Source organism: Cenococcum geophilum (genome assembly GCF_001692895.1).
Source record: "Cenococcum geophilum 1.58 unplaced genomic scaffold K441scaffold_56, whole genome shotgun sequence".
In the NCBI taxonomy this organism is placed as follows: domain Eukaryota; kingdom Fungi; phylum Ascomycota; class Dothideomycetes; order Gloniales; family Gloniaceae; genus Cenococcum; species Cenococcum geophilum.
The window spans coordinates 516998-542763 of NW_027137614.1; the positions used below are offsets into that span (position 1 = coordinate 516998).

Here is a 25766-nt window from a genome sequence, read left to right on the forward strand (position 1 = left end):
TCCCACATGGTCGCCGAAATGCAATAAAGCAAAGCTCACACATTTTCTCCATTTGGTGGGACTGCTGTTAAGAGTTTATGCTTTGGCTAATGCGACGATGCTGAAATACCCATTCATGATAGGATGAATTCCAGCATATTGCCACCCCAACTCCATTTGCTTAGCCGCCATGAGAGCCATGAGTAAGAACCACATCGCTGCGAGGAAGGCACTGTAGAAGATAAACATGCCACGTCTCCGAGATTGGTCGGACAAATGACTTGTGACGAATCTGGGGCTAATTTTGGAACCCTCGTTAAAAGTTGACAATTTCTTTTGACTCTGCCACGAAGTGAGCCGAACCTAAGTTAGGCCTAATAAGCCGGCCTAAGTAAAAGCGGCACCGGGAGAAGGGGGTAGTATAACTAATATAATAAGTTTTCTTATATTAATAGGTTCTAGGTATTAAACGCCTTCTCGATTTATATAATATATATAGCTTTATAAATATATTACTAGATAGTCTAGAAATGTTATATAGTACTTAATAAATAGTATTATAAGTAGATTATACATTACGTTCATTAAAACCATTATTTCTAGATTTCAAGCCTACGAATATATTATAAACATGTTTAGAACTGCTTTATAACCATATATTTTCCTCTTCAATAATGGTGCTCCGTTATACTTAAAGACGATCGTTAAGAGTTAGAGTAAAGTCTTTAACGTCTCTCTTAGTACTTCTATATTATTAATATAGATATCTAGTAGCTAAAGCTATCTATTATTAAAGCCTTCTTGAAATAGATCAGAACACGGTTAGAATATATTATAAACAACTTACCCATTTTTTATTTCGTGCTTTTGATGAGAAGTTAAAATATAAATATCATGGTCAACCGACCACGTGACAGGGGACCGCCTAATTTCGGCTAGGTCAGCCGAACTTTTAGTGCGGTCAGGCGGCCTGCGCTACGCGACTCGCATTAGGCAGCTCCAGGCTCCAACACCCATGCGATATTACCGTTTGAGACGCGATATCTCCGCTCTCGTGGTGCACATAAAGTCTTGCGCCCTTTGTGTCCTCGGAATTGTTCTGTGAAGCGAGCTTCCAGCGTAGTAGTCTAGGCTTCTTCTGCGGTGCTCCTATGGCGTCCAACTATACGGACATAGCCTCGACATGCACCCTTCATGCCGACAATGTATTCGGCCCAGTGGTTGCTTCTCCCTGCCGTCATGGCTTTGATTTTACCTTATTGTTTGAACAATCCATTCTCTCAATTGTCCCATCGTCTATCTTCCTTCTGCTAGTGCCTTTGAGATTGTTCTGGCTGTATCGTTCTAGCATTACTACCCTCCCTCACTATAGTGTTTACACTGGAAAAGCGGTAAGAACTCTGGGATGCTTTACTTCCAGTTGAGAGCACTTCTGACTTACAATACCTACCCTCAGCTGGCCATATCCCTTCTTGCCGGCCTTCAGTTAACCCTTCTAATACTATGGACGACAAACCCGACCATCCGCACGCTAACTTCGGTACCTTCTGCTATACTTTCGCTTGTCGGTGCACTGGCGATATATCCATTATCCTACTTAGAACACACTCGCTCTGTTCGTCCTTCGGCCCTTCTTGAAGTCTACCTTATAGCCTCCTTGCTGCTCAATATCCCTCAAGCACGCACACTCTTTCTTCAGCATAATGACATATCAATTGCAGCCATTTTCGCAGCGAGCATTGGGGCCATGTTATTGCTCTGGATCCTGGAGGCTCGGAATAAGACAAAGCACCTTAAATATCCGTATAAGGAATATCCCCCTGAGGCTACTCGGGGAGTTTGGAATAGGACGTTTTTCTGGTGGTTGAACTCTCTATTCGTCAGGGGCTTCAAAAGAATCCTGTCCTTGGAGGATCTTTACCAGACACCCCCAAGCTTGTCTTCAGAGCGGCTGCGGGATGAGATGCAGGCAGTCTGGGACCGACGATGTAAGTGATGCTGCGTGTATTCCTACTGTATCTATCGTGCTGACATTTTCTCAGCTAAACCTGAAGGCCGGCGTTCCTTGGTATGGACATGTGTAAAATGTCTTCGTTGGCCGTTACTCTCAGTCGTACCTCCCCGCTTATGCTTAATCGGTTTCAACTACGCCCAGCCTTTCTTGATAAGCCGTATGATCAGCTTCGTGAATCAGCCGCGTGCGTCTCAGAATTATAATCAGAGTCTTGGTTTGATTGCTGCTGCGGCTTTGATCTATACTGGCGTTGCTGTGAGTGTATTTATCTCCCCACGGAAAGACCGAGATGCTAACAAGGTACCTAGGTATCTACCGTGTGCTACATGCATCGACTATTTCGGTCGATCACTATGCTTCGGGGCGGACTGGTCGGCCTTATCTTTAACAAGACACTTCTTTTGCGCGATGGAGTATATGATGAATCTGCGTGAGTATATCATCTTTGTCTTAGTCACACCGTTACCGGTATTGATTCGTTGTTGCAGTGCAATAACACATATGTCGACCGACATTGATAGAATAGCCGCAAGCATGCAGAGCATGCATGAGACCTGGGCTCGCCTTATTGAGGTGTCAATCGGTGTCTGGCTGCTTTCAATCCAACTAGGAGCAGTCTCGGTAATACCCATCATTGTTGTAATTAGTGAGTTGAGCATTATAGTCTCGTAAAGCATCATATATAAGCTAATATGTAGGATAGTTTGCGCCGCTATAAACACTCGAGCCGCAAAGCATTCTAGTAACCAGCAAAAGATCTGGGCCGCATCTCTTCAGACACGCATTGCGTCAACAGCGTCTCTGCTAAGTTCAATGAAGAGTGTAAAGATGATGGGTTTAGCAGGCTTGATGTCCAACAGCATCCAGGACCAGCGCGTTAAAGAGATGAAATCAGCGAATGGGTATAGATGGCTGGTAATATTAACAAACACAATTGGTAAGTTAACTCCTGCAGAGCACATCTATGCCTTCGTATTCTGATTTTTTAACAGGATACACTCCTGCCATCTTTGCGCCTGTCCTAACCTTTGTGGCATTCGAAATAAAAGCAAGAGTTCAGGGCTCGAGCTCCCTTTCCACTAATCAAGCCCTCACGTCGCTAGCCACAGTAACTCTACTAACAAACCCCGCATCTACTTTGCTGACTGCGATCCCCGAAACTGGTGCTGCCATTGGATGTTTTGAACGCATCCAGAAATTTCTCGTTGCGCCCTCTTGGGAGGATAAAAGGGGCCGCACGGCACAACACCGATTAACTTCGGACGAGCCTTCCTCATCTCAAGTGAATGCGGACATAGAACTTCAAGAATTTCGGGCTGACAACCAGGGATCGAGCTCTCGAGTTACCTTTCCCAAGAAGTCCGAGAAGAATGCGATTTCAATGACTGGAATAACAGTTCGGCCCTCACCAACTTCAGAGCCCGCTGTCTTTGACATTGACCTGCAACTCAAAGCTTCCACAACAGCGATATTGACTGGACCAGTGGGATCTGGGAAGTCTACCCTTATGAAAGCTATCCTAGGAGAGCTTCTTCTCGACAAGGGCGACATCTCTATTACCTCCACAAATTTTGGGTACTGTAGTCAAACGCCATGGATTTTGAATACGACTATTCAACGAAACATTTGCGGTTTGGGAAGAGCCCATAACATTGACGAAGAATGGTATCAATCTGTTCTAACTGCTTGTGGCCTGGATCAAGATCTGCTTCAGTTGGAGGACGGGGATCAAAGCACACCCGGTACCCGAGGTTTGACACTCAGTGGTGGTCAGAAGCAACGCGTAGCTCTTGCACGTGTGCTTTACGCGAAACCTGATATTGTACTCCTCGATGATGTATTAAGTGCATTGGATAGCAAAACCGAGAGGCTTGTTATCACCAATCTTCTCGGCCCACAAGGACTTTTCCGGAAATTCAAATCTACGGTTGTTTTGATCACTCATTCCACTCGTCACTTCCATCTTGCCGACCACATCGCAGTTCTAAATAAGGAGGGAAAGATATCTCAACAAGGAAATTTTGACGAGTTAAAAGTGCAAGACGGTTATGTCAAAAGCCTACTTCTAGACACATATCATGGTATAGAAGAGGCAGCTCCCGCCACAAAGCCAACTTCAAAGAGAAAGCGACCAGCTATTAAAGGCGTCACTCCAAACGATGTGACCGACTTGACGCGGAAAACCGGAGATATTGCTGTGTACAAATATTATTTTAAATCCATAAGCAAGTTCGGCGCTGTATGTTTTCTCAGCTGCACGGCTCTCTTCGTATTTACGCAGTTTTTCCCTCAAATCTGGCTCGTGTGGTGGACCAAGGCAAATGGCCATGAAACAGGGAAGTTTGTCAGTGTCTATGTGATACTGGCTGTTGCTTCCTGGTTCTTCAGAGTCGGTTTGCTGGGTTGGATACTCCTGTGGATTTCCCCAAGATCTTCTATCAAACTCCATCAAATACTACTGCAGACAGCTACCAGGGCCCCGCAATCGTTCTTCGCAAAGACCGATACAGGAGTGACGTTGAATCGATTCAGCCAAGACCTTGGCCTAATGGACCGAATCTTGCCTCTATCATTTGGAAGAGTATTCCTTGCGGCTTTCACAATTATCGCACAAGCAGCGCTTATAGCGCAAGGTTCCAGCTACATGGCAATCGCAATTCCTTTCATTACTCTGGCGTTTTACCTACTTCAAAAAGTCTATCTCCTGACATCTCGACAACTCCGCTTCCTTGATTTGGAAGCCCGCAGTCCCGTCTACACTCATTTTCTAGAATGCTTGGAGGGGCTATCAACCATCCGTGCCTTTGGCTGGACTCAAATAGCACAAGAGATACAGATCGAGCGTCTCGACGTATCTCAACGGCCTTACTACTTGTTGTTTTGTCTGCAAAGATGGCTTGCTCTCGTCCTCGATCTCATGATTGCTGTGGTAGGTATTGTGGTTGTTGCACTAGCTGTGAGGGTGCCCGGCGCATCTAGTGGAGCAGCGATCGGCATTGCCCTCAACAATGTCTTGGGGTTCAACCAGTCTCTCAGAGTTTTGGTAGAGAGCTGGACTCAACTCGAAACCTCTTTGGGTGCAATTGCGAGGCTGAAGAACTTTGAGGCTACAGTGGTTCCGGAGGACAAACCAGAAGAGTCCGGTGTGGCGCCCGAGTCGTGGCCGGATCAAGGGGCTATAGAGTTTCGAGATGTTACGGCTTCCTATGGGTAAGAGATATCATAATGGCGCTGAGGAAATGCTAACCTTTACCTTAGACCGTCGGCGCCTGCCCTTCACAGCATCTCCATGACCATCGAGCCCGGTCAAAAGATTGGAATCTGCGGACGCACTGGAAGGTAAGCTAGCCTAAATCGAAGCCTGCTGCTCGAGCTTACTTTAGTGATATGGAACAGCGGCAAAAGCTCGCTCCTACTCACCCTCTTCCGCCTCCTCGAGCTCGACTCCGGCACCATCTTCATTGACGGCATCGACCTCCGCACCCTCCCCCGAGAGGTGATCCGTACCCGCATGACTGCTATCCCGCAAGACCCCTTCGTGCTGAGCTCCTCGGTCCGCGCCAACGCCGACCCCGCCGGCGCCGCCACTGATGCTGCCATTATCGATGCGCTCAACAAAGTCCAGCTATGGGACAGCATCCACGCGCGCGGCGGGTTGGACGCGCAGATGAAGACGCAGCCACTGTCTCATGGTCAGCAGCAGCTATTTTGCCTTGCGAGGGCCATGCTGCGGGACAGCAGGATTCTGGTGCTTGATGAGGCGACGAGCAATGTGGATCAGGAAACGGACACGCTGATGCAGCGGATTATTCGGAGGGAGTTTGCGCGGCATACGATCATTACGGTGGCTCATCGGCTCGATACAATTGCGGATGCGGATGTCGTGGCTGTGCTGAGTGAGGGGCGGTTGGTGGAGTTTGGGAAGCCGGAGGAGTTGCTGGCAAGGCAATCGAAGTTTAGGGAGTTGCATAATAGGTAGGGCTTAGAGGCTATTGGGTGAGGGTTAGGGTTTGAGGGGAGATAGTGGTTGTAAGCTCATCGCTTCGGGCAGGGGTTTTTGCTGTTGAAGGTGCGTTGCGGAAGCAATCTTATAGCTGGTGTAGGTAGGGAGAAAATCGATCACAGCCGGCGGGAGTAGATAATTCCACATAGCTAGTCAAGGATTCTGTCAGCTACGGGTAAATCCAAGCGATAAGGGTCACTTGTTCGCCCTTCTCAATCTCGTTGGCTTAGTTGATACATGCTGCATCGACCCATAGTAGACGTAATTTGACTGCCCCGCTGAAACGTCTTCATGCTAGAGACAGATCCGTCGTAATTTTTATGGCGACTTGAGATATAAAAAAAGTCTATGGAACTGCAGCCTCTCCCAATTGTGGAAATTGGTTCATAAGCGAATTGATCTTGTAAGCGACGCTCTGTAAGTGTAGCCTAAAAGCAACGGTTGGGAGGATGTGGGTTCAAGCCTGGGGGGTGAGACGGAGTCTGGATGGTTGAGCTTATTGAAAGGGTATATCGGAGGCACTTGAAATGAATCCTCAGAATCCTCCATAATTGTAATGCTATCGTGTCAACATCCTGAAGTTCTATCAGCGTAGGTGCGCTCTAGATCTGTTCTGAGCTGAAGCTGTGGCTTGCGTATATCTCAGTACCTTAGGTGTAAACTTGGTCACCAGCATTTGTCAAAGGTAAAGTTAACCTCCACCTCCACAACCTGATATGCTTTTCTCCTTACTTCAACTCTTACCGCCCGAGCTCTCATCCACAACCGGCCCAGATATCCATGAGGGATCATCAGCTAAGCCATATGGCGCCATCGGCACCTCGTGCAATTTATCTTGTCGCGCTAGCTAACCGAGCACATCAAGGGGCTGATCTCTCACATTACGCCTTTGTTATCCTTTAACCCGCTGGCGTCCATGGAGTAAGTGGTCCGTGCAGAACACCCGAATCCAGGCAACGCGTACAGTCGATTACATTGATCTAATTGGCTAACTCTTATCGATAATGAATGGACGAATTTCAGCGGGTTCAGGGATAAATAGAGCTTCTATTTCTATCAATCGCCTCGAGGAGGCTCTCACACCAAAGTATTAATACAATATGGTTAAATAGCCCCCATGCTTGAAGTTTTACGACCATTGGGCAGCGAATTTAGGCACTGATCGCTGGTTGAAGATGATTTCCACCAGAAGCGTTCTAGACAGCTGTGGCGTTTTCCTTGGCTATATAGATTCAATATTTCAACGCCGCTGGCGACTACTAGTTCTCCGGGCACTACGAGGGGATGGTATGCTCAGTCCTGTAGCGCGTGGTATCTCGCGGGAGGGAGGATATATATTCTGGGTTAGATATGACATATCAACCCTTTTCTTTTCACTTCCTTTCTTGCATCGCACAGCCTCACCTTGCGCTTGTCACTCATTCAAGTCACTCGTTCAATCATTGCTGCTGCAATGTTAGTTCATTTCTTCTCCCTTCTCTCTCTCCTCCCTCTTCTCTATACGCGCTCCGCTTTTGCGGCGACTACGCCACTCTGCCCTGCTGCCAACCAAACCTTGTATGTCTCCGGCTCACAGACCTACCGCATCGATTGCGGTATCAATTATAACGCAGGAGATATGTCGTCACCTAACGGACAGACTGCTGTAACGATGCAATACTGTATAGCATCATGTACCGCACGGGCTGGATGCGTCGCTGTTAACTACTCCTCTGGGCCTAAGGCTTGCTACCTGAAAAAGATCGTGGGAAAGGGCGCTTTGAGCAGTGGGATATGGGGAGCTATGATAGTTACGGACGGGACGGGAACAAGTTCAAGCTCTTTCATGATATCAAGCTCGGCATTGGCGCTGAGTTCGTCGGTTGCGCTGAGCTCGTCGGCAGGCATATCTACGACGCCGAGCTTGTCCAAGTTTCCAAGCTCCAGTGGGTCGTCAGTTCCTGCTGTGGTGTCGAGTTCTACTTCCACTTATACTACGTCTCTATCTTCCAGCCGCTCCTCCACGGCGTCAAGTTCCTCCACGATGTCAAGTTCCTCTATCACGTCAAGCTCCGCCGCTTCCAGTAGCTCCTCGGTTTCATCAACATATACGACGTTTGGTGGTTCTTCCGTAGTCATGGGTTCCTCTTATTCATCCAGCAGCTACTCGACATCAACCCAAACCCTTTCGTCATCTCTTTCAGCCAGTGTATCAACGCCGTCAAGCTCGTTGAGCAGACTTCCATCTTCCAGCACGTCGTCTGCATCATCTTCTTCGAGCTTATTTTCGAGCACTAGCCCCGGCCTCTCCACTACCTCTACAATCAATCTCTCCAGCACTTCGTTCAGCACTATTTATCTGTCCTCGAGTACTCCATCTCCCAGCAGTGTCTCATCCAGCATAAGTTCAAGTTATATAACGGTAACATCTGTGGCTACCTCTTCGTCTCCATCCTGGGTTTCAACAACTAGTGCCTCAATCACCTCGTCAGCTAGCTTAGCTGCTACTCCACTCGCCTGCCCTGCAGCTAACGGAGGCATATTTCTGGCTGCTGCCAGCGGTGAAGCATTCCGCATGGAATGCGCGCTCGATCGTGCCGGCGGCGACATGGGCATGCAATACACATCTAGCATGGAAGCATGTATCAATCTCTGCGATATGACTAGTGGATGCATTGTTGTGTCGTGGGTTGCTTCAGGGGGAGCTTGCTACATGAAAAATTTGATTGTTGGTGCAAGCACAAATTCTGGCGTCTGGGGGGCCATCCAGGTCAAAGCTGCAGCATCCTATGCTACCGCAACGAGCACAGCCACCAGCACTTCGGCAACCTCATTCGACTACACAATCCCAACAAGCAACGACCTGTACCCAAGCGTCAGAAAGCGCGGCCTCGCTTACAATGACGCCAGTCTCACGCAATTCTTCAACGGCTTCAAAGTGTCATGGGCATATAACTGGTACTCAGCACCTGTTGGCAGCACCAGCCACCCGAGCGACACACCCAGCCTCTCGCAGACCTTCGTGCCCATGCTATGGAGCGACACCAGTGACTTAACCTCCGTATGGGCTGCGAACGCGCAAGCCGCCCTCGATGCCGGCGCGGATCACCTACTCGCCTTTAATGAGCCTGACCAGTGCGGCGACGGGTTTGGGGGCAGCTGCATGGGTTCTCCCGCACACGCAGCCGCGTCCTACAAGACATGGATGCAGCCGTTCGCAGGCCGTGCTAAGCTGGGCGCGCCGGCCGTCACAAATGGCGGCTCGCCGATGGGGTTAACGTATCTAGAGTACTTCATCGGCAACTGCACGGGCTGCACCATTGACTTCATCCCGATCCACTGGTACGACCAGTGGTGGAACGTCGACTATCTGTACTGGTACGTGCAGCAGGCGTATCAGGTGGGTGGGGGTAGGCCGATTTGGATCACTGAATTTGCGCCGTGGGGCGCAGAGTGGCAGCAGTGGTGGTTTTTGAATCAGACGTTGCCGTGGCTGGATCAGTATGACGGTGTGGAGCGGTATGCTTATTTTGGAACGTTTGATGGTATGTTAATTAATGATAATGGGACGGGACTGTCGAGATTGGGCGAGCTCTATAATGAAAGGAGAAGTAGTTATTAATGCTTAAAATCCTTATGCGCCAACGTATCCAAATTAAAGCGCCTCTTTGCCGGTAATTCGCTTGAATTCTTTCTCTGTATGCTGCCAAATTTGCTCCACCATTCCCCTATTTACGGAATCAGCCAAGAGCTTTTCCACTTTGGGTCCTGAACTCTCTACATCCGAGCCTACGGAGTATACAATTCGTGTAGTCGTGACGGTCGCTGGAGGCTCCTGGAGTGCTGGTACCGTATGCTGAGTGTTGCCTTATGCAGCTCTTAATTAACAGTCTTGTACTCGTTGTCCCTGCAGATGTAATCGCAAGTCTTAGTGAGCGGGTTTCCCGTATCACCAAATTGAGGCTTGGCTTGTAATGAGTCTATCTAACTCTTTATTCAAGATATCTATCCAAAATTATCCTCCCACCCATACCCATACTAGTTTACATTCTGAACACACCCCATCTCGTCTCCTTTTCCTCTGCTTGCCCTCCCATAGCCGCCCTCAACCCCATCCCAAGAACCGCTCGCGTATGCTCCGGCGGAATAACGCCATCATCCCACAACCTCGCTGATCCAAAAGTAGCCTCACTCTCGCGTTCGATACGCGCTTTGAGTGCCGGGTCGGCTGATTTCCCGACAGCCTCCATAACGGAAGAGAGCTGTTCAGGTCCCATAACAGATGTGCGGGCATTAGGCCACGTCCAGAGGAAGCGAGGGGAGTAGGCCCGGCCACTAAAAATGTTAGCATCTTTACATGTTCTTGACTGTGTCGGTGCAGTGGGTGGCAAAATCAAGAAGAACTAGTGAACATCCACTACTCACCACATGCCATAATTTCCTGCTCCTGCACTTGATCCGAAAACAACGGTAAGCTTAGGCACCTCCGCACAGCTAACCGCTGTCACAAGCTTGGCTCCGTTCTTAGCAATGCCTCCCTTCTCGGCATCCGCGCCAACCATGAATCCCGAAATATTTTGTAGAAACACGAGCGGTATTTGCCGTTTTGCGCAGAGCTGGATGAAATGTGCGCCCTTGAGAGAGCTCTCAGAGAACAAAATACCGTTATTGGCGATGATGCCGACACGATGGCCTTGAATGCTAGCAAAGCCAGTTACTAAGGTTTGGCCATAGCTGGGTTTAAATTCGGAGAAGACGCTCCCGTCGACTATGCGGGCAATTACTTCGTGGGCAGGGATCTGGCGGCGTAGGTTGGTGCCGACAATGCCAGCGAGATCGGTAGGGTCATGTAACGGCTCTTTGTAGCTAGCAGAAGGGGAGGTAGAGGGGGGAGCCTGGCCTCGAATCCAATTAAGGTTGCTAATGCTACGGCGGGCGAGGATAAGAGCATGGGCGTCATCTACGGCGAGGTAGTCGGTCACGCCTGAGATTTCGCTGTGTAGTTTACCGCCGCCGAGATCTTCGGCGCTGACAATTTCGCCTGTAGCAGCTTTCACGAGGGGTGGACCAGCAAGGAAAATATGGCCTTGCTCCGCAACGATTATAGATTCGTCGGACATGCTTGGGACATAGGCACCCCCAGCTGTGCAGGGTCCCATGACTACAGAGATTTGGGGTATGCCCATAGAAGACACTGAAAGGTGTTAAAAATAGTAGCGGGAGGATTGGAAATTGGTTGTGAGGTATACGAACGTACTCCGAGCTTGGTTAAAGAAAATACGGCCGAAATGATCTCTGTCGGGGAAGACGTCGGCTTGATGTGGCAGATTGGCCCCTCCAGAATCGACGAGATATATGCATGGTAACCCTATTAATGTTACTAATGTATATCAATGAAGAAGACGACACTCGTACGGTTTTCCTGCGCTATGGCCTGCGCCCTTAGGTGCTTCTTCACGGTTATGGGATAGTATGTGCCACCCTTGACCCTATATCGTTCATTAGTTGATATATGGTAGAATGACACTACATATACCTACGTGCTATCATTTGCCACAATCATACAAGTTATACCTTCTACAGTCCCAATTCCCGTAATTATTCCTCCCGCAGGTACGTCTTCACCAGGGTATACCTCGTAGCCTGCCAACTGTGACAGCTCGAGGAAGGATGTCCCAGGATCTATGAGCGCCGTGACTCGACTACAAGAATTAAGCAGTCAGCCTAGAGTTCTGGATACTCTCTACTATGCGATATTAGAAAGTTCCAACATACTCCCTCGGCAACATCTTCCCCCTCGCAATATGCTTGTCTCGCGCCTTCTGCGGCCCCCCCTGTGCTATTTTCGCATGCAATTCCGTCATGCGAGCCATCAGCTCATTCATCTGCTGTTTATTCTCCCTAAAATCCGGCGAGGAAGTGTCGACGGCAGTCGGTAATATAGAAATGGCCGAGGCATGGTGGGTGTGTGTATGCGTTGCAACACTACGAATGCATTGTCGAGGGCGGACACACGGCGGTCGCCGTCTCGCCGTCAGTCTGGCTGAGCACCGGAATAAAGCGAGAAGCTCACGGGAGGGGATTGCTGAAGCCATGGGTGTGAGAATGGAATTGAAGAGAGCGGAGGATGGTGTTGATGTTCATGTCGATGCTTGGGCCGCTTCTCTGGGGTTGATTGAGCCGATGGCAGCCGACCGTGGGGAGAAGCTTCCGGTTTCATACCGGATTGTTAAGTTACCCGAATACAGAGTACAGATTTCGAATTAGCTAATCATGTAGGAATGTTACTACTTTGCATTACAAGTCTGTTGCCGAAGCTCCTGAAGGTTGAATACTAAATCTGGTGAGTGTCTTTACTATTTAGTCCACCCCCCCCTACCACTTCCAACCTCTCCCAGTGTCCGATTATCTGCAATCTCAATTGTCTTTTTCATCCTATGTATCTAATTCACTCTCTAAATCCCTGCTCATCAACGTCGTTGCCAACCAAGCTTTGCCTATTGCCTTAGCAAATGTCGGCTACAAGCACTACTCGCTGCTCATCTGCAAAAACATCGTGGGCGTCATTACCGTCTCCTTCCTGTTCCTGGAAGCCAAGGGGGAGAGTCTTGAGGAGATCGGCCGTATCCCCGGGAAGGTTATTGTGCAAGATTTGGCGCCGGTGCAAGTGATGGTCGAGAGCGAGGCGGAACTGAAGAAGAAAAAGTAATAAATCAGATGGTATTTGGGCGTGGAATATGTAGTCATGCGTGAATCCGGATTTGTATATACCACTGTCTGATCTTCTGGAATATGAAGAGGTAGATGGTGTAGAGAGGCCTGCTCTAGTAATTTTGACTGAAGCATCGCTAATTTAGCCATTTTTGTCGAACGTTGAGGTCACTGTCAGGTACCACCTTATGACTCACACCCTGTTTCTATTACCTATTACCGACTGAGTGGCAATGTCGACCTGGTGGCGATTAAGTAATAGCTCCAGAATCGTCGTNAGCGTCGTCGTCAGTCCTTTGCCCCGACCTCATGTATATAGAGAGCTTCTAGAGCCAGCTTCAATCGACAGAGTTCTTATGAGTGACTTGTCCGTCCGACAATTTTCTCCCGCCTAAAATAGTGCGAACGTTCCTAAACTTCAAAATATTGAGACCCAAATTTTCACAAGGCGGACACTCACCACTTGCTATGAAATCAAGTTTTAAAGCAGGTCGGAAAACAGACCCACTACCCGATCTATACTAGAATTTAGGTTTCGCAATAGGAGAATGACTGTATCTCTGAAAATTTCTATATTTAGTAGTATCGGAGGATTGGATCGTGTCCCGAAGATCAGGTCTAGGCGCCGAGCCAACCGTGCCCCTTGGCATCAAACCGGTTCTTCTGGGCGACGTCTTGGTCTTGACGACATCCGCTCTATATACCTTAAATTCACTTCCGTTCATTTTCCGAAATTTGGGGCGCTAACAAGTGTTCCAAATTCAATGATTTGGCTCGCAAAAGACGTGTCCCAAGGCACAAAAGAGCTGAATAAACTTTATTTTCATGCAGTCCGAGTATTGTCAACAAATCTCGAATATAAGTACAAGCTTCCCTCACCAAAAATCACAACAGGGAAATCCCAAACGTATTGTCGCTGATGAAATAATAGAACATGAACGCCTCAATCCTAAGGCCGGTATCGATATGAAATGAACGCTATCTCACGTAACCATGAACCACGCACCCCCTAATATCCCGCCGAGTACCAGGGTCGTCAAAATCCCCGCGCCGGCTCTATCGCCCGTCGTCACTGGGTTACCCTCCAGCGGGTTCTTCGTCTCACCATTACCTGTTCCCGCCGCCGGGTTACCCTTGCTGGTTCCTCCCGTCACGGCCGTCTTTGGGGACGCCACCTCCATGATCAGATTCGCTGATATGACGCTGAGTGCACTCATTTCCTGCCCGACGCCGGTGTTGCCGTCCGAGGTCGACTGGAACCAGCGCGAGCCGCACGCAGTCCCGGAAGCACCGCCATTACATTGCGCCGCAGCTGCCTTAGCCGAAGCGGCAAGTTTAGGCATAATACTCGAGGCCGTGTATGGCGCTATTTGCGCAGCGACGGCCATCCAACGTGACAGGTAAGCTTTGAAGGACCACTGATCCGTGTCGCACTTTTGGTTTAGTTCGCAGGCGACTTCTACCATTACGTTACCTCCGTATTGGGAGGGGAAGAAAACGTCAGAGTTGTTTAGCAGGCCGGTAAGGCGCGTTTGCCAGATTGTAGAACCGTTGGTATAGTTGTACATCTATGAGAAAGTTAGCTAGTGAATGGGTAAATTGAGTGGTAGTGATACTCACATATGCAGCACCACCAATTAAGATACCGTAATTGTAAGACCATTGCATTTGGTCTGCGTCAGTGCAGTTCTGGAGAGAGTTGGAGCCATCATAGACTTGGTATTGGTCTGTTAAAAGCGGAGACGCTGCAAGCCAATCGTACACTTTGTTCGCCCAGTCAGCGTAGGTCTGATTTCCAGTATATTTCGCAAGGCGGGCTGCTAGCTGGAAGAAGCCACCATTCGAAGCTGTATTCTTGTAGTCGTAGCCATTATTAAAGGTATAGATTTGCCAAGGTAGACCACCAGAACATAGGGTTATATCCCATCGTTGGGTCATCTGATTGAATATTGCTTGCGCAAGGGCAAGCCATTGCGGCTGGTCTGCAGGAGGATTAGGGAAGTTCAGCTCTGCAGCTGACATTACTGCGAAGCCCCAGAAGAGTTGATCGTCGTTGCCCTGTCAATGTGAGTAAGTCCCAATTGGATATGATATTGAAGAGCGTCTCACCTCGTCCTTGGACTGATTCGGAGGCATCTACAGTTTGTGTAAGCAGAGAATTTGCGTTCAGATTCGTTAGATCTTACATAATTGGCCTGAGGTCCCACTTGGAACAGCAGTCCAGCGGTTACCAGGTCATTGTAAGTAGTATCGTTGGTATAATACCAGTATTCGATCATCTGTCCAAACATGGCACCGGCTTCCCACCAATAATACGGTGGGTATGTAAGTAATCCAGGGATACCGCTCAATATTGTACCACTTGCGTTTGTCGCGTAGTAGGCTATCATGTCATCCGCGATCGTCTTAGCGGCAGCCTTGATGGATGCTATGTGGATATATTGTTAGCTTAATCGCGCATGTGAGAGACAATTTGCGATGCCCTGTAATCGCAAGGACCGCTGCGAAAGGCATACAAGGTTGTGTGAGATCCAGCTCAACAGCTTCAGCGACAAAGGCATTCTGAGTAAAGAGGCTGACTGCTGTTAGCGCTCCAACGGCTCTCCGAAAGAAACCCATGGCCCCATATGTTGCTATGAGGCAAGGCAAGGGCGTAACGAGTGTATGCGGTGGGGAGTGGTGGACAACGGAGAATAAAGGACGAAAGTGAAGGTGTGCATACAGGATCTCAAAGGGGGCCAAGGGAATAATAGGCGGGAGGGATTGCGTGTGTCTTGGCCGCGTGTGTACATGGAGAAGGCTTGAGAGGCTTGTGTCGGCAGGGGTGTGCCGAACAACCAGAGCGCTGTTTCAGGGCAATCAGCTGAGCCCGTGAGTGTGCTGAACCTCGTGCCCTTCGTATCGTTCAGACGCAAAGCGAGACGCTGACGTCGCAGTTTTGAGTTGGACCCGTATCTGGTTGCGACAAGGCAGGGCATGCANCTGGCTAAATTGGCACATTGGCACAAGGGGAAATTGGCGTGGATGCCAATCCCTTTTGTACGAGCGCAAATAAAGAAACCGCGGGCCAAGCTTTGCTAAGCTTTCCTGCACCCTCGCCCCGCACATAGCGAAAGCTTGGTAGAAATGGTCAGGTTTCAAATGAACACCATGCTGATATCCTCCGTTCTTCTGCTTATTTCTGTTGAATTAATTTTCCAGTTTAGCAGGGCGCCATTTCTCTGACATATCTACGCGTCTAAGGCGCAATTGGCTGGCTAAGCTGCCGAACGAAGCGGGGCAAGACTTGTAACGTATATCCATTCCACCAGGGACAAGTAGAATCTTTGTGATTGTAGCATCTAATCTGCAGCTGTTTAAATGTTCCGGACAATATATATACATTTAATCCAACCCTTCATCATCCAGAAAGGAAGCCTGTCACGAAAGACGCAACATCGTCTGGCTTCTCAACCATCGGCAAGTGTCCAGCCCCATCAACAACGAAGAGTGGAGCACCATTCCCAAGCTGCTGGGCCATTTCTTTCATCGTATCGGGTAACACGCCATCTCCACTTCCCACTAGGAATGCGCCTTTGCCGGCATAGCTTTTCATCTCTGGCCCGAGGTCATATTCAAACAGCGCCTGCACGCTCTCCTTAAAACCCTTGAGACTATTTTTTACCACCATATTTTTAACCCTTCCTATTTCCGCCTCCATCTTCCCTCCATCATAGCTCTCTTTGACGAACCACCTCCTGACTGTCATTTCTGCCAATTCCTCCCCTACTACCGTCTCTCCTGCTTGACTCTGCGCCCCCTCCATTTCCGCAACTGCAATCCTATCACCCCAAGCCTTCCTGTTCCCAGAAGGACTTACCGCATTTGTATCACATGACACAAATGCAGAAACTCTCTTGGGATGCTTTAATCCAACATCCAAACTCGTCGCGCCACCAAGACTGACGCCAATCGCTGCTGCCGCCTTCTGGACTCTCAGCGCGTCAAGCAGCGTTATGATATCCGAAGCCAATAAATTCACGGTAACAGGTTGGTCTCCGCAACTGCTTGACCGGCCTCGGGTATGATAGCGTACGATGCGATATTTCTTGTTTTCTGGCTTCGACAAGAACGCGGTGATGAAGCTGTCCCATATGCCCCACTCGACGAGAATAGAGTTGCTTAGCACAATGAGCGGCGCATGGATATCTGAAGAGCCCTCCAGCCTATAAGGAAGCACGGCACCATCTTTCGTTATGACGTACGACTCGATTGCTGCACTGCTACCGGCAGACACGGGTATCGTCCTCGTCAGCCCATCCGTACTCTCAAAAGGAACCGCATCTTTACTCCCGAGTGCCGCCAAATCTCTTGGTGCAGGTCCAAATGTATAGTATAGATTGTATACTCGCCTCCTCTTCTCCTGCACTACGTTCTTGTAAATCTCATCGTTCCACTTGGTACTGGTCGCCGCCTTGAACTCCTCCCCACCCAAACCATTCTTCGACGCATACTCATGCAGTGCAAGCCACTCCAGCTCCTCTTTGCCCTCAATCTTCGCCGTAACAAAACGCCGCGTCCTCAGCCACCCAGGCACTTTCGACAACAGAGGGATATGCTCCTCAGTATACCACCTCGCGAGCTCCTCCTCCTTGTCTTTCCCAGAATGCAGGGTCAAGCTGACTGCAACCAGCACATTCTCTTGTCCGTCTCTCTCCACCTCTTCCAGCAGCCTAAACTGCTCTAACTGTTTTTCGTCTACAAGATCAAAAAACTTCCTATCCACTTTTATCTGTTTCATGGTGTCCCTCTCGCGCTGACTCTGCACCGGGGCCTTCCTGAGCCGGGTATACGGCTCTCTCATCAGCTCGTCCATGTCCGCGATGTCGTAGATGGCCATCCACTCTGGCTTCATTTCGCTGAAGGCTTCAGCATCGCTGGCGCGGTAGCGGAAGCCGTTCCTCACCAAATGAAGACGCAGGCGGCCGGGGCCATGCTCGTTATCATACCAATCGTGGAATTGAGCAAGGGGAAGGCTCTCCCGTGGTTGCATCGTCACGTAGAGGATTCCCGAAGTCGACGCCATGGTGGGCGGTTGGGTTAAATTCTGGCGCTTAAGATGGTGGGATTGTGTAATCGGGCTCCGGAACAGGGGACTACGGAGAGTGTATGAGTACTGTAGCTGGCGGGAGCATCGGGCGGCGGGGAATGCGTGGGCGGCGGGGAATGCGCAGGCGGCGTATATGTATACCACCCGACCCCATCTGCCGAGCGTGGAAATCGCGGCCTTAAGTTTTGGAGAGGCACGAGAAGAGTTACATGACGTGAGTCATGTGTTTTGGTTTGTGACATGGTGAAACAATGTCCCTGTAGACAATTGAAATGTAATTGTTTAAGGTTTCTTAGCCAATCGGAATCATGATAATATTGTAGTTGAAGTGATGTTCAAGGCGGAAGGCGGAAGTCAGATCTTGGCCTGTGCGCCCCCGGTTTCTTCCTCATGTTCCTCGCAAGTCGCATCTACGCACCGCACTCTGAAACTGCTGTACTACATATCCAGACCACCAACACCTGTACAAAATCTAACTGGACTCTATCAATCATACCAAATAGCATTCATACCAAACCCCGGCTCCGGAATATCCAATCTCGCAACCCTGCACAGAAACTCCTCATGCCATCTATAAATCTCAATCCCGCCCTTCTCATCGTCCGTGAGTGCCAGCCACTTGTCGCTCCACGGGAAAGGGCTGACTGCATTCGAATGGCCACCGCTAGTAGGCGTCGGGTTTAAGCAAATCTGGCGCTCGATGCTGCCAACGGGCGAGAGCTTGAAGGCAGCAATGTAGCCGGTTAGGGAGGATGAGTTGGCGCGCGATGTCGCGAAGAGGTAATTGCCGCTATGGGAGAGGAAGACAACGTCGGAGCGGTACATTTTAGTGTTAGTGATGCCTGTGGATCTGTCAGTTTCTGCGGAATCGGAGAGGTTGTGGGAGACCATACCGGGAGGAATGAGAGGGTATGTGATATGCGTGAATACGGGCATGTGAGTCTGTTCATCTATCACGTAGACTGCAAGCCTGTTACCGGCTTCCATCAACGCGTACAGATACTTTCCCGCAGGATGCAATTCCACCCATCGAGGGTGATCTCCAGGAGAGGGAGCATCAATGCTATCAATAAGCGTTAGATAACCTGTCTCACTGTCCTTTTTGTGCATCCATATCTTGTTCTCCCACATATCCGCCGAATAGAGGTATGTTTCTGTAGGGTCGAAAACCATGCCGTGTATAGCAGACCCCTCGCTATACTCGTAGTTTTGGATATTTGACTCCAGCCCACCATCCTGGTTAACCGAGAAGACATTGCCGTAGCCTGCGTATTTGTAGAATGGATTTCCGTATACGCTGTATGGTGGTTTATTTGCGGCTAGGACGAAAATTGCTCGCGTGTCCGAGTCTGGGCTTGACGCCTGTACTGGGAAAATATGAGATTAGGCGTAGATTGGGCTGGGTAAGGATGGTACATACAATGGCCTCCCATAGGATGTGAAGCATGGTGTATTATCTCCGTTGGGCCTTTAACAGTGTAGCTGGACCACTTTTTCATCGAAGCTCCGTAGATATTTTTTCTCGCGTGCTGCACATCTGTTTAGTCCAATGCTGCTGGACAGATGGAAGAAGTAGACGCTCACATCAAAAGTCATCCATGAGATAGGTTCATCATGAGGAATGCTAGTTTTCTTAAGCAATTTTAGGGTTAATGCTTCATCGTCAAATTCTATAGTATAGATGTTTCCAGGTTGTGTCCAGGTTCCCACCATCAGACGATGAAGCATGTTTACGGATAGGATGAGACGGGCAGTTAGAACAAAGGCACGAGTACAAGAAAAATCATACAAGCACAGGGTCTGTGAAACAGATTCAATTCTCAATAGCTTGACATAGTCGGAGCATAATCCACGCGTGGAACACGCGTGCGATAAACCAATAATTCATTTCTGAGTAAACACCGCTGGTGTGAGACGTGCATTAGAGAGTGCGGGGGAGGGAACGGCAAAGGAAGCGGCAAAGCATTCATGGTTATTGCGGAAGTAATCAGTTCTCTGATTGGCGAATGCCGAAGCTCTAACCCAGCCTCTTACAAGGGGTAACACGTACGGGACGGACCCCTCCTGCTAGTATGTTTTTAAAATACGCGAGCCACCTGCAAAATACACGGGTTGTGTTATTCTGCAAGCGTACTAGCAGGGAGGGCGTCCGTCCGTACCCTGGGTGCGAGTCTCGGCATTTTTTGGAGGGGAGAAAGGCCAAAAACAGAAAGCCGATGGATCTGCCGCTAGAGTGATCTGACATCAGTCGGTCAACGGGACGTTGAGGTCTTAGTACTTCCCCCGTATATATCTTTTACAATTGGTAGAATTTTCATTGAACGCTCAGACAATCATATTCCCCTTTCCAATATCATCCTTTACCACCTCCCATCTATCTTCTCCCAAAGAAATACTTTCAAAGCTCCTCCATTCGCAATGGCTCAGCACAGATTTGACCCGGATTTCACCCAAAATGTCATCGACGCCATTGGACCGAAATGCGAGCCTCGAACGAGGGAGGTTATGTCCGCATTCATTAAGCACCTTCACGACTTCGCTCGAGAGGTCGAGCTCACCGTAGACGAGTGGATGATGGGTGTGAATTTTGTGAATACCATCGGACAGATCAGTGATTCCAAAAGAAACGAAGGACAGCGAATATCAGATGTCCTCGGACTTGAATCGTGCGTACACCCTCCTAGTTTCCCGTTTCTGAATTTTTTTGATGCCTCCATAGGCTAGTCGACGAAATCGCACATACGCACATCAGCGAGTCCGGCGAGAAACCTACCTCATCTTCGATATTGGGCCCATTCTGGAGTCCAAACGCTCCCTTCCGCGAGAATGGCTCCACCATAATCCAGAGCCCGCATCAAGGCGAGGTAGCACTCATGTACGGAGTCATTAGAGACCTAGACACCAAGAAGCCCATTCCCGGAGCCGTTCTTGACATTTGGCAAGCTTCCTCCAACGGGAAATATGACTTCCAAGACCCGGAGAACCAGGTTGACAACAACCTGCGTGGCAAATTCAGGACTAACGAAAAGGGCGAATACCACTTCTACTGTTTGCGGCCAACCGCATACTCACTTCCTACCGATGGTAAGATAATGATGTTAATTGAACGTTACTCCAGAAATACTAACATGTTGGCTCTTCAAAGGCTCGGCTGGCACTCTCTTCAAAATTCTTGACCGGCACCCAATGCGACCCGCTCACATTCACTTGATGGTATACATATCTCCAGTGAGTTATGGAATCAACGTTTGCTGACAAGGCTCGCTCCTCTAGATTACCGCCGAAGGTTATAAGCCAGTGACTACTCAAATTTATCCCAAGGACGACTCATACTTGTCAACCGACACAGTCTTCGCTGTGAAGGACGACCTCGTCGTAGATTTTAAGCCGCGGGAGGGCGATCCAAAGGCCAAGCTGGATCTCGAGTACAACGTCGTTCTTGCACCAAGGGAGCCGCAACGAAAGAATGCACCACAAGCGCAAGGAGTGTCCCGCCTATAAGCGACAGATTGAGGGTGAAAAGGGCATAGAGGCTTTTAGAAACTTGTATTTTTGCTTAGAGTTAGGATGGGAAATATTTTCATGTCAAATCGGAAGGAGATAAGCGGCTGGGTCAGCTGCGGCATTCGTGAAACATCGTTTCAGCGCGCATGGAGAATCAAGCGTCTCCCAAAGTTTTGACAATGTATAAAGCCCTGTTCCTTGTACATGAATATAAAGTTCATAAATTGACAAATAATCTTGACGCTAAAACGATTACTTAATGGATATTCCTTAGAAAACTCTAAGAAACGTCAAGAACTCAAATGACGGGATTCACATCGCTCATGATATTGCCGCGAGAAACGAGGCAAATGCCGATCATCCGTTGACCACTAACTCTTGAAATAGCATATATAGAGTCTAGCAACCACCGCTCTGCCGTCCTCCTAAAATTTCACCTATCTATCAATTGCTACACCTCCCACCGATTCAACAACGGTATACCAAGCCTCCATCTCCACCATGCGCCTCCCATACGCCCCCTCCACCCCCTCTGACGCTTCTTCTCCCACTGCGGCCATATACTCTCGCATTGCGGCCCGCCGCGCCCCACGACCGCTCATCCCGCTCGATCTGGCTCTGCTATATTCCCCACCCGTTGCGGATGGTTGGAACTCTTTCATAGGCGCCGTGAGAACTCAGACTTTAATTGATGCCCCCATAAAGGAGTTGGTAATCAGCCGCGTGGCAGTTCTCAATGGCGCCGTCCTTGAATGGAACGCGCACGCACAATTGGCATTGAAGGGAGGCGTTAGCCTGGAAGGGCTGGAGAGCGTAAGGAGGGCGGAAGTAATATCCAAAGGTCGGAACGACGAAGTGCCAAAGGACGGAGAAGGAGGTCTAAGTGCAAGAGAGTGGGCCGTTCTGGCGTACACAGATCAAATGACGAAGGAAGTGGCGGTTGATGAGGCGGTATTTGAGAGACTGAAGGAATATTTTACGGAAAGGGACATTGTGGAGATCACGGCAACAGTAGCGGCATATAATTGTGTGAGCAGGTTTCTCGTAGCGCTGGACGTGGGCGAAAGTAATGGGAAGGATATGAAGAGTGTTGAGGAGTTGAACAAGTGAAATGGTGCTTCAATACTCAGATTGACACGATGTTTATTCAAGATATTTGTGTATAGTACGCTCCAAGAAGAGAATCAATGCATGGAAAACGACATTTTTTGGGTCAGTCTTGCCCGGGCTCATGCTCAATGGCTGAAAGCGTGCATCAATACAGCCTCATCCTCCAAAGATAGAAGGTCCGCCGTGTTAGAGCATAATATAGCTGTCGATCCAATGCAGATCAGATGAAGATGAGGAAGACTCTGTCTATTAAGCGTGGCTCTAGGGCCCCTATATATACATAACGAGGGTGTAGGCAACAGGAAGGGGAGTTACGCAATAGGGGTGACAACTGGAACGGGGGTGGCAGCTGGAACAGGGGTGGCAACTAGGACAGGGTGATACGCATCTAGAACAGGGTGGTAGGACAACCCGATTTTGGTCAACAATAGCCTAGCATGCACTTCGATAAATGTGGATTTATTAGGCCATACACCCGTCCTTTCAGTTGATCCCTCCAAAAAAAACTAATCGGGTCAATCCGGTGACGAGACGTACTCATTTTCGGATGATGCGGAAATGCTTTAAATAAATACAGTTGCAATATGACACCAAGACCTTCAGGATGTCGCTTGAACTATGTCCGAAAACTCATATTCCGAGATATAAAACCGGTATGAATCCTACTAGTAACTAAGACACCTTCCGTGTGCCCGTTTTTAAATTAGCTCTAGATTCGTCTATAAATACTAACTAATCGACGGTAAACTGCGAGATCGTGGCCCAAAACAAGGTATAATCCTCCTGGCTCCGCTCGCGGGCAACTCGAGCTTTATATATAATCAGCAACTTCCTCACGCGCAGCTATTAAAGTATCCTTACCAACTTCCTGCTCCAGCTAGTAACCCTCAGTCCTACACTAGGCGTCTACTTGCTTATAACGACCTTAACCCAATCGTAGATAAACTATATTATCTTAATAATCTTTTTAATACTTAGTATACGCCTTAGCTTATATTCACGACCGAGCCTTATTTTTCCGTATAGCCTTATCTTCCTCTGAATATGTTAAATTGCCTCAAGGGAGTAATCGGCTTAATGGGCGCATATATGCTTACTAGCGCCAGCCATAAGAAGGATTTTAATAAAGGCGTACACCAGTCGCCTATATTTAGAGCTATATTAAGGAAGGCAGCAGGGTAAAACACTACGATCCGGAACAGATATCGCGACTTTTGGTGAGCTTCGAAGTGGGTCGTTAGCTTAAGCCCGGGCCACGTACTACACCCCTTCCTGCTAGCTCTACATACTACGCCGTCTCGGCGCATCCGGTTGAAAGCGCGTGATCAAACGGCAGAATTTATACCTCTTGAAGTAGTAAGCACGGCCATTTTAACGTATTTTTACCTACTTTTGGGTACAAATGTATGCATTTCGGTTAGCGTGATTAACACGCGCTGGATGCGCCGAGACGGTGTAATTTAGCCGCAGACGTAGCGAAATTAGGTGTGTCGCGCGCGCAACTAGGGAGGGACACCGAAGGTCGGATACCCTGCATGGCTTCAGTAATACCACCAAGACTCTTATCACGGGGCGTAATACAAATATGCAGACACCGGCCAGTATCTACTCCCCTCAATATACGACGTGCAGCATCCTCGAAACATCCTCAGGGCTTCGTGCCTCCGGCAAAAGAGGACCTTGATGAACTACGGGAACGGGTTCAGGAATTTGCTAGTATGCTCTTTCTCGATGAATGTGATGAACTGGAGCTGAATAGTACTTGCAGGGCGTGAGATCCCCGAAGAAGTCGCTCAGAAGACCGATTCAGACAATGCATTTCCTATGCCAATGTGGAAGAAGCTTGGGGATGCAGGTTTCCTCGGTATAACAGCGGATGAGGACTATGGGGGTCTAGCAATGGGTTACCAGGCGCACTGTGTCGTAATGGAGGAGATAAGTCGGGCGTCAGGTCCATCACCCTTAGGTCAGCCCTTCAATATCGAGTCTGACCATGTTAAAAAGGCAGCATTGCCCTCTCCTACGCCGCACACTCCCAGCTATGCGTCAACCAGTTCATGCTTAACGGATCCCCGGACCAGAAAGCCAAATACCTACCAGGTCTAATTTCAGGAGAGAAGGTTGGCGCGCTAGCCATGTCGGAGCACTCAGCGGGTTCGGACGTTGTCAGCATGAAAACAACAGCTAAAGAGGTAGATGGAGGATACCTGCTGAATGGGACGAAGATGTGGATCACAAATGTATGATCCAGTCCTAGAAGAATAAAACATTCACTGAAGATTTTGCTAACCTCACTAGGGGCCAGATGCACACTATATTATCGTCTACGCCAAAACGGTTCCCGACGGCGGCAGCAGAGGCATCACTGCCTTCATCGTCGACTCCTCTACAAAAGGCTTTTCATGCGCACGCAAACTCGACAAGCTTGGCATGCGTGGCTCCAATACCGGCGAGCTAATCTTTGAAGACGTCTTCGTGCCGCGCGAGAATGTCCTAGGTCAAGTCAATCGAGGTGTGCATGTACTAATGGAAGGGCTGGATCTTGAGCGGCTGGTTTTGAGTGCTGGACCGATAGGGTAAGCTTTCTCGTGCTCAGTCCTCCGCTACTTACCCATCTGTCCTTTCTCGTACCACTGACGTCACATGCCTAATTATCTAGTCTAATGCAAGCCGCTCTGGACCTCACCATCCCTTACGCGCATACCCGACGCCAGTTTAACACCCCAATTGGCCACAACCAGTTCATCCAAGGTAAACTTGCCGACATGTACACTAAATTGCGCGCCTCTTCTTCATACACGTACTCCGTTGCTGCTGCTGTCGACAACTCTTCTACTATTTTAACCCAAGATTGCGCCGGTGCAATTCTGTATGCCGGTGAGCGTGCAACGGAATGCGCGCTTGACGCTATACAGTTGATGGGCGGGATGGGCTATATGAATGAGGTCCCGGCCGGGAGAATACTTAGAGATGCTAAGCTTTACGAGATTGGTGCGGGGACAAGTGAGATTAGACGGATGGTCATTGGGCGCGCTTTCAATAAGATGTATGCGGAGGGAAGGTAGCGTTGCGGACTGGGAGAAGGGATATTCGAAAATCCATGTAGGAGTTGTCACCTGATAAACCAAGGAGTGAGCAAAAAATCACTTGATTGAGCTGAAGATATCATTTAAAGTGGTTAATACTGTTTATATGTCCAAACTATTGTCAATATATTGTAGCTTAGTGCAATCGATATGCCCATACCATTGGCATTGTAGGAAGAATTTAAGGACGAGATCACGCTGTGAAATGCTTTGTCCCTCTACGCATCCATTCGATCAGGTTTTGTCGCTTTTTCCGCCTGTTGTTTTTTCCCTTTCATTATATGCTTATTT

The 25766-nt window shown here is 48.9% G+C and overlaps 8 protein-coding genes across 8 annotated transcripts; 3 read left to right on the forward strand and 5 right to left on the reverse strand.

Annotated features, from left to right (window-relative positions):
- Window positions 1-1052: 1052 nt before the first annotated feature.
- On the forward strand, window positions 1053-6219 carry K441DRAFT_699801 (putative multidrug resistance protein). The gene is made up of 9 exons (XM_067653191.1): window positions 1053-1370; window positions 1436-1967; window positions 2022-2248; window positions 2302-2423; window positions 2482-2639; window positions 2697-2930; window positions 2986-5203; window positions 5252-5332; window positions 5390-6219. The coding sequence occupies exons 1-9, from the start codon at window positions 1131-1133 to the stop codon at window positions 5970-5972; spliced, it is 4395 nt and encodes a 1464-aa protein (XP_067498960.1). The 5' UTR covers window positions 1053-1130; the 3' UTR covers window positions 5973-6219.
- Window positions 6220-8856: 2637 nt separating this feature from the next.
- On the forward strand, window positions 8857-9507 carry K441DRAFT_520679 (glycoside hydrolase family 128 protein; the record flags this gene model as incomplete). Its single annotated transcript, XM_067642139.1, has 1 exon — window positions 8857-9507. A coding segment is annotated over one exon (651 nt), but the record flags the coding sequence as incomplete, so codon positions are not given.
- Window positions 9508-10018: 511 nt separating this feature from the next.
- K441DRAFT_584079 (methylcrotonoyl-CoA carboxylase subunit beta) lies at window positions 10019-12070 on the reverse strand (the record flags this gene model as incomplete). Its single annotated transcript, XM_067644530.1, has 6 exons — window positions 10019-10310; window positions 10401-11169; window positions 11233-11343; window positions 11391-11464; window positions 11516-11677; window positions 11751-12070. The coding sequence occupies 6 exons, from the start codon at window positions 12068-12070 to the stop codon at window positions 10019-10021; spliced, it is 1728 nt and encodes a 575-aa protein (XP_067498962.1).
- Window positions 12071-12373: 303 nt separating this feature from the next.
- On the reverse strand, window positions 12374-12950 carry K441DRAFT_277912 (uncharacterized protein). The gene has a single exon (XM_067640914.1). It carries the CDS (start codon window positions 12834-12836, stop codon window positions 12504-12506), a length of 333 nt encoding a protein of 110 aa, XP_067498963.1. The 5' UTR covers window positions 12837-12950; the 3' UTR covers window positions 12374-12503.
- Window positions 12951-13623: 673 nt separating this feature from the next.
- K441DRAFT_667568 (glycoside hydrolase family 76 protein) lies at window positions 13624-15460 on the reverse strand. Its single transcript, XM_067649865.1, has 5 exons — window positions 15203-15460; window positions 14873-15114; window positions 14796-14822; window positions 14307-14744; window positions 13624-14254 (listed from the first exon to the last, which is right to left on the reverse strand). The coding sequence occupies exons 1-5, from the start codon at window positions 15303-15305 to the stop codon at window positions 13670-13672; spliced, it is 1395 nt and encodes a 464-aa protein (XP_067498964.1). The 5' UTR covers window positions 15306-15460; the 3' UTR covers window positions 13624-13669.
- Window positions 15461-15996: 536 nt separating this feature from the next.
- On the reverse strand, window positions 15997-17982 carry K441DRAFT_699805 (alpha/beta hydrolase). The gene has a single exon (XM_067653192.1). The coding sequence runs from the start codon at window positions 17749-17751 to the stop codon at window positions 16087-16089; it is 1665 nt and encodes a 554-aa protein (XP_067498965.1). The 5' UTR covers window positions 17752-17982; the 3' UTR covers window positions 15997-16086.
- A 54-nt stretch (window positions 17983-18036) lies between these two features.
- Window positions 18037-19595, reverse strand: K441DRAFT_644891 (3-carboxy-cis,cis-mucoante lactonizing enzyme). The gene is made up of 3 exons (XM_067646774.1): window positions 19360-19595; window positions 19196-19304; window positions 18037-19142 (listed from the first exon to the last, which is right to left on the reverse strand). Exons 1-3 carry the CDS (start codon window positions 19501-19503, stop codon window positions 18262-18264), a joined length of 1134 nt encoding a protein of 377 aa, XP_067498966.1. The 5' UTR covers window positions 19504-19595; the 3' UTR covers window positions 18037-18261.
- A 598-nt stretch (window positions 19596-20193) lies between these two features.
- Window positions 20194-25454, forward strand: K441DRAFT_690003 (uncharacterized protein; the record flags this gene model as incomplete). The annotated part of the gene is made up of 11 exons (XM_067652350.1): window positions 20194-20441; window positions 20495-20859; window positions 20921-20988; window positions 21049-21261; window position 21336; window positions 21767-22306; window positions 23935-24105; window positions 24158-24340; window positions 24394-24629; window positions 24688-24965; window positions 25049-25454. 11 exons carry the CDS (start codon window positions 20194-20196, stop codon window positions 25452-25454), a joined length of 2709 nt encoding a protein of 902 aa, XP_067498967.1.
- Window positions 25455-25766: the final 312 nt, after the last annotated feature.

Coding starts and splice junctions, on each gene's coding strand:
- K441DRAFT_667568 (XM_067649865.1), bottom strand. CDS start 15,305: ATGGGTTTCTTTCGGAGAGCCGTTGGAGCGCTAACAGCAGTCAGCCTC. Junction 15,115..15,202: donor GCTGGATCTCACACAACCTT/GTATGCCTTTCG, acceptor ATATCCACATAG/CATCCATCAAGGCTGCCGCT. Junction 14,255..14,306: donor TAATTGGTGGTGCTGCATAT/GTGAGTATCACT, acceptor ACTTTCTCATAG/ATGTACAACTATACCAACGG.
- K441DRAFT_699805 (XM_067653192.1), bottom strand. CDS start 17,751: ATGGCGTCGACTTCGGGAATCCTCTACGTGACGATGCAACCACGGGAG.
- K441DRAFT_644891 (XM_067646774.1), bottom strand. CDS start 19,503: ATGCTTCATCGTCTGATGGTGGGAACCTGGACACAACCTGGAAACATC. Junction 19,305..19,359: donor TCTCATGGATGACTTTTGAT/GTGAGCGTCTAC, acceptor ACAGATGTGCAG/CACGCGAGAAAAAATATCTA. Junction 19,143..19,195: donor ACATCCTATGGGAGGCCATT/GTATGTACCATC, acceptor ATATTTTCCCAG/TACAGGCGTCAAGCCCAGAC.
- K441DRAFT_277912 (XM_067640914.1), bottom strand. CDS start 12,836: ATGGCTAAATTAGCGATGCTTCAGTCAAAATTACTAGAGCAGGCCTCT.
- K441DRAFT_699801 (XM_067653191.1), top strand. CDS start 1,131: ATGGCGTCCAACTATACGGACATAGCCTCGACATGCACCCTTCATGCC. Junction 2,424..2,481: donor GGAGTATATGATGAATCTGC/GTGAGTATATCA, acceptor TCGTTGTTGCAG/TGCAATAACACATATGTCGA. Junction 2,931..2,985: donor AATATTAACAAACACAATTG/GTAAGTTAACTC, acceptor ATTTTTTAACAG/GATACACTCCTGCCATCTTT.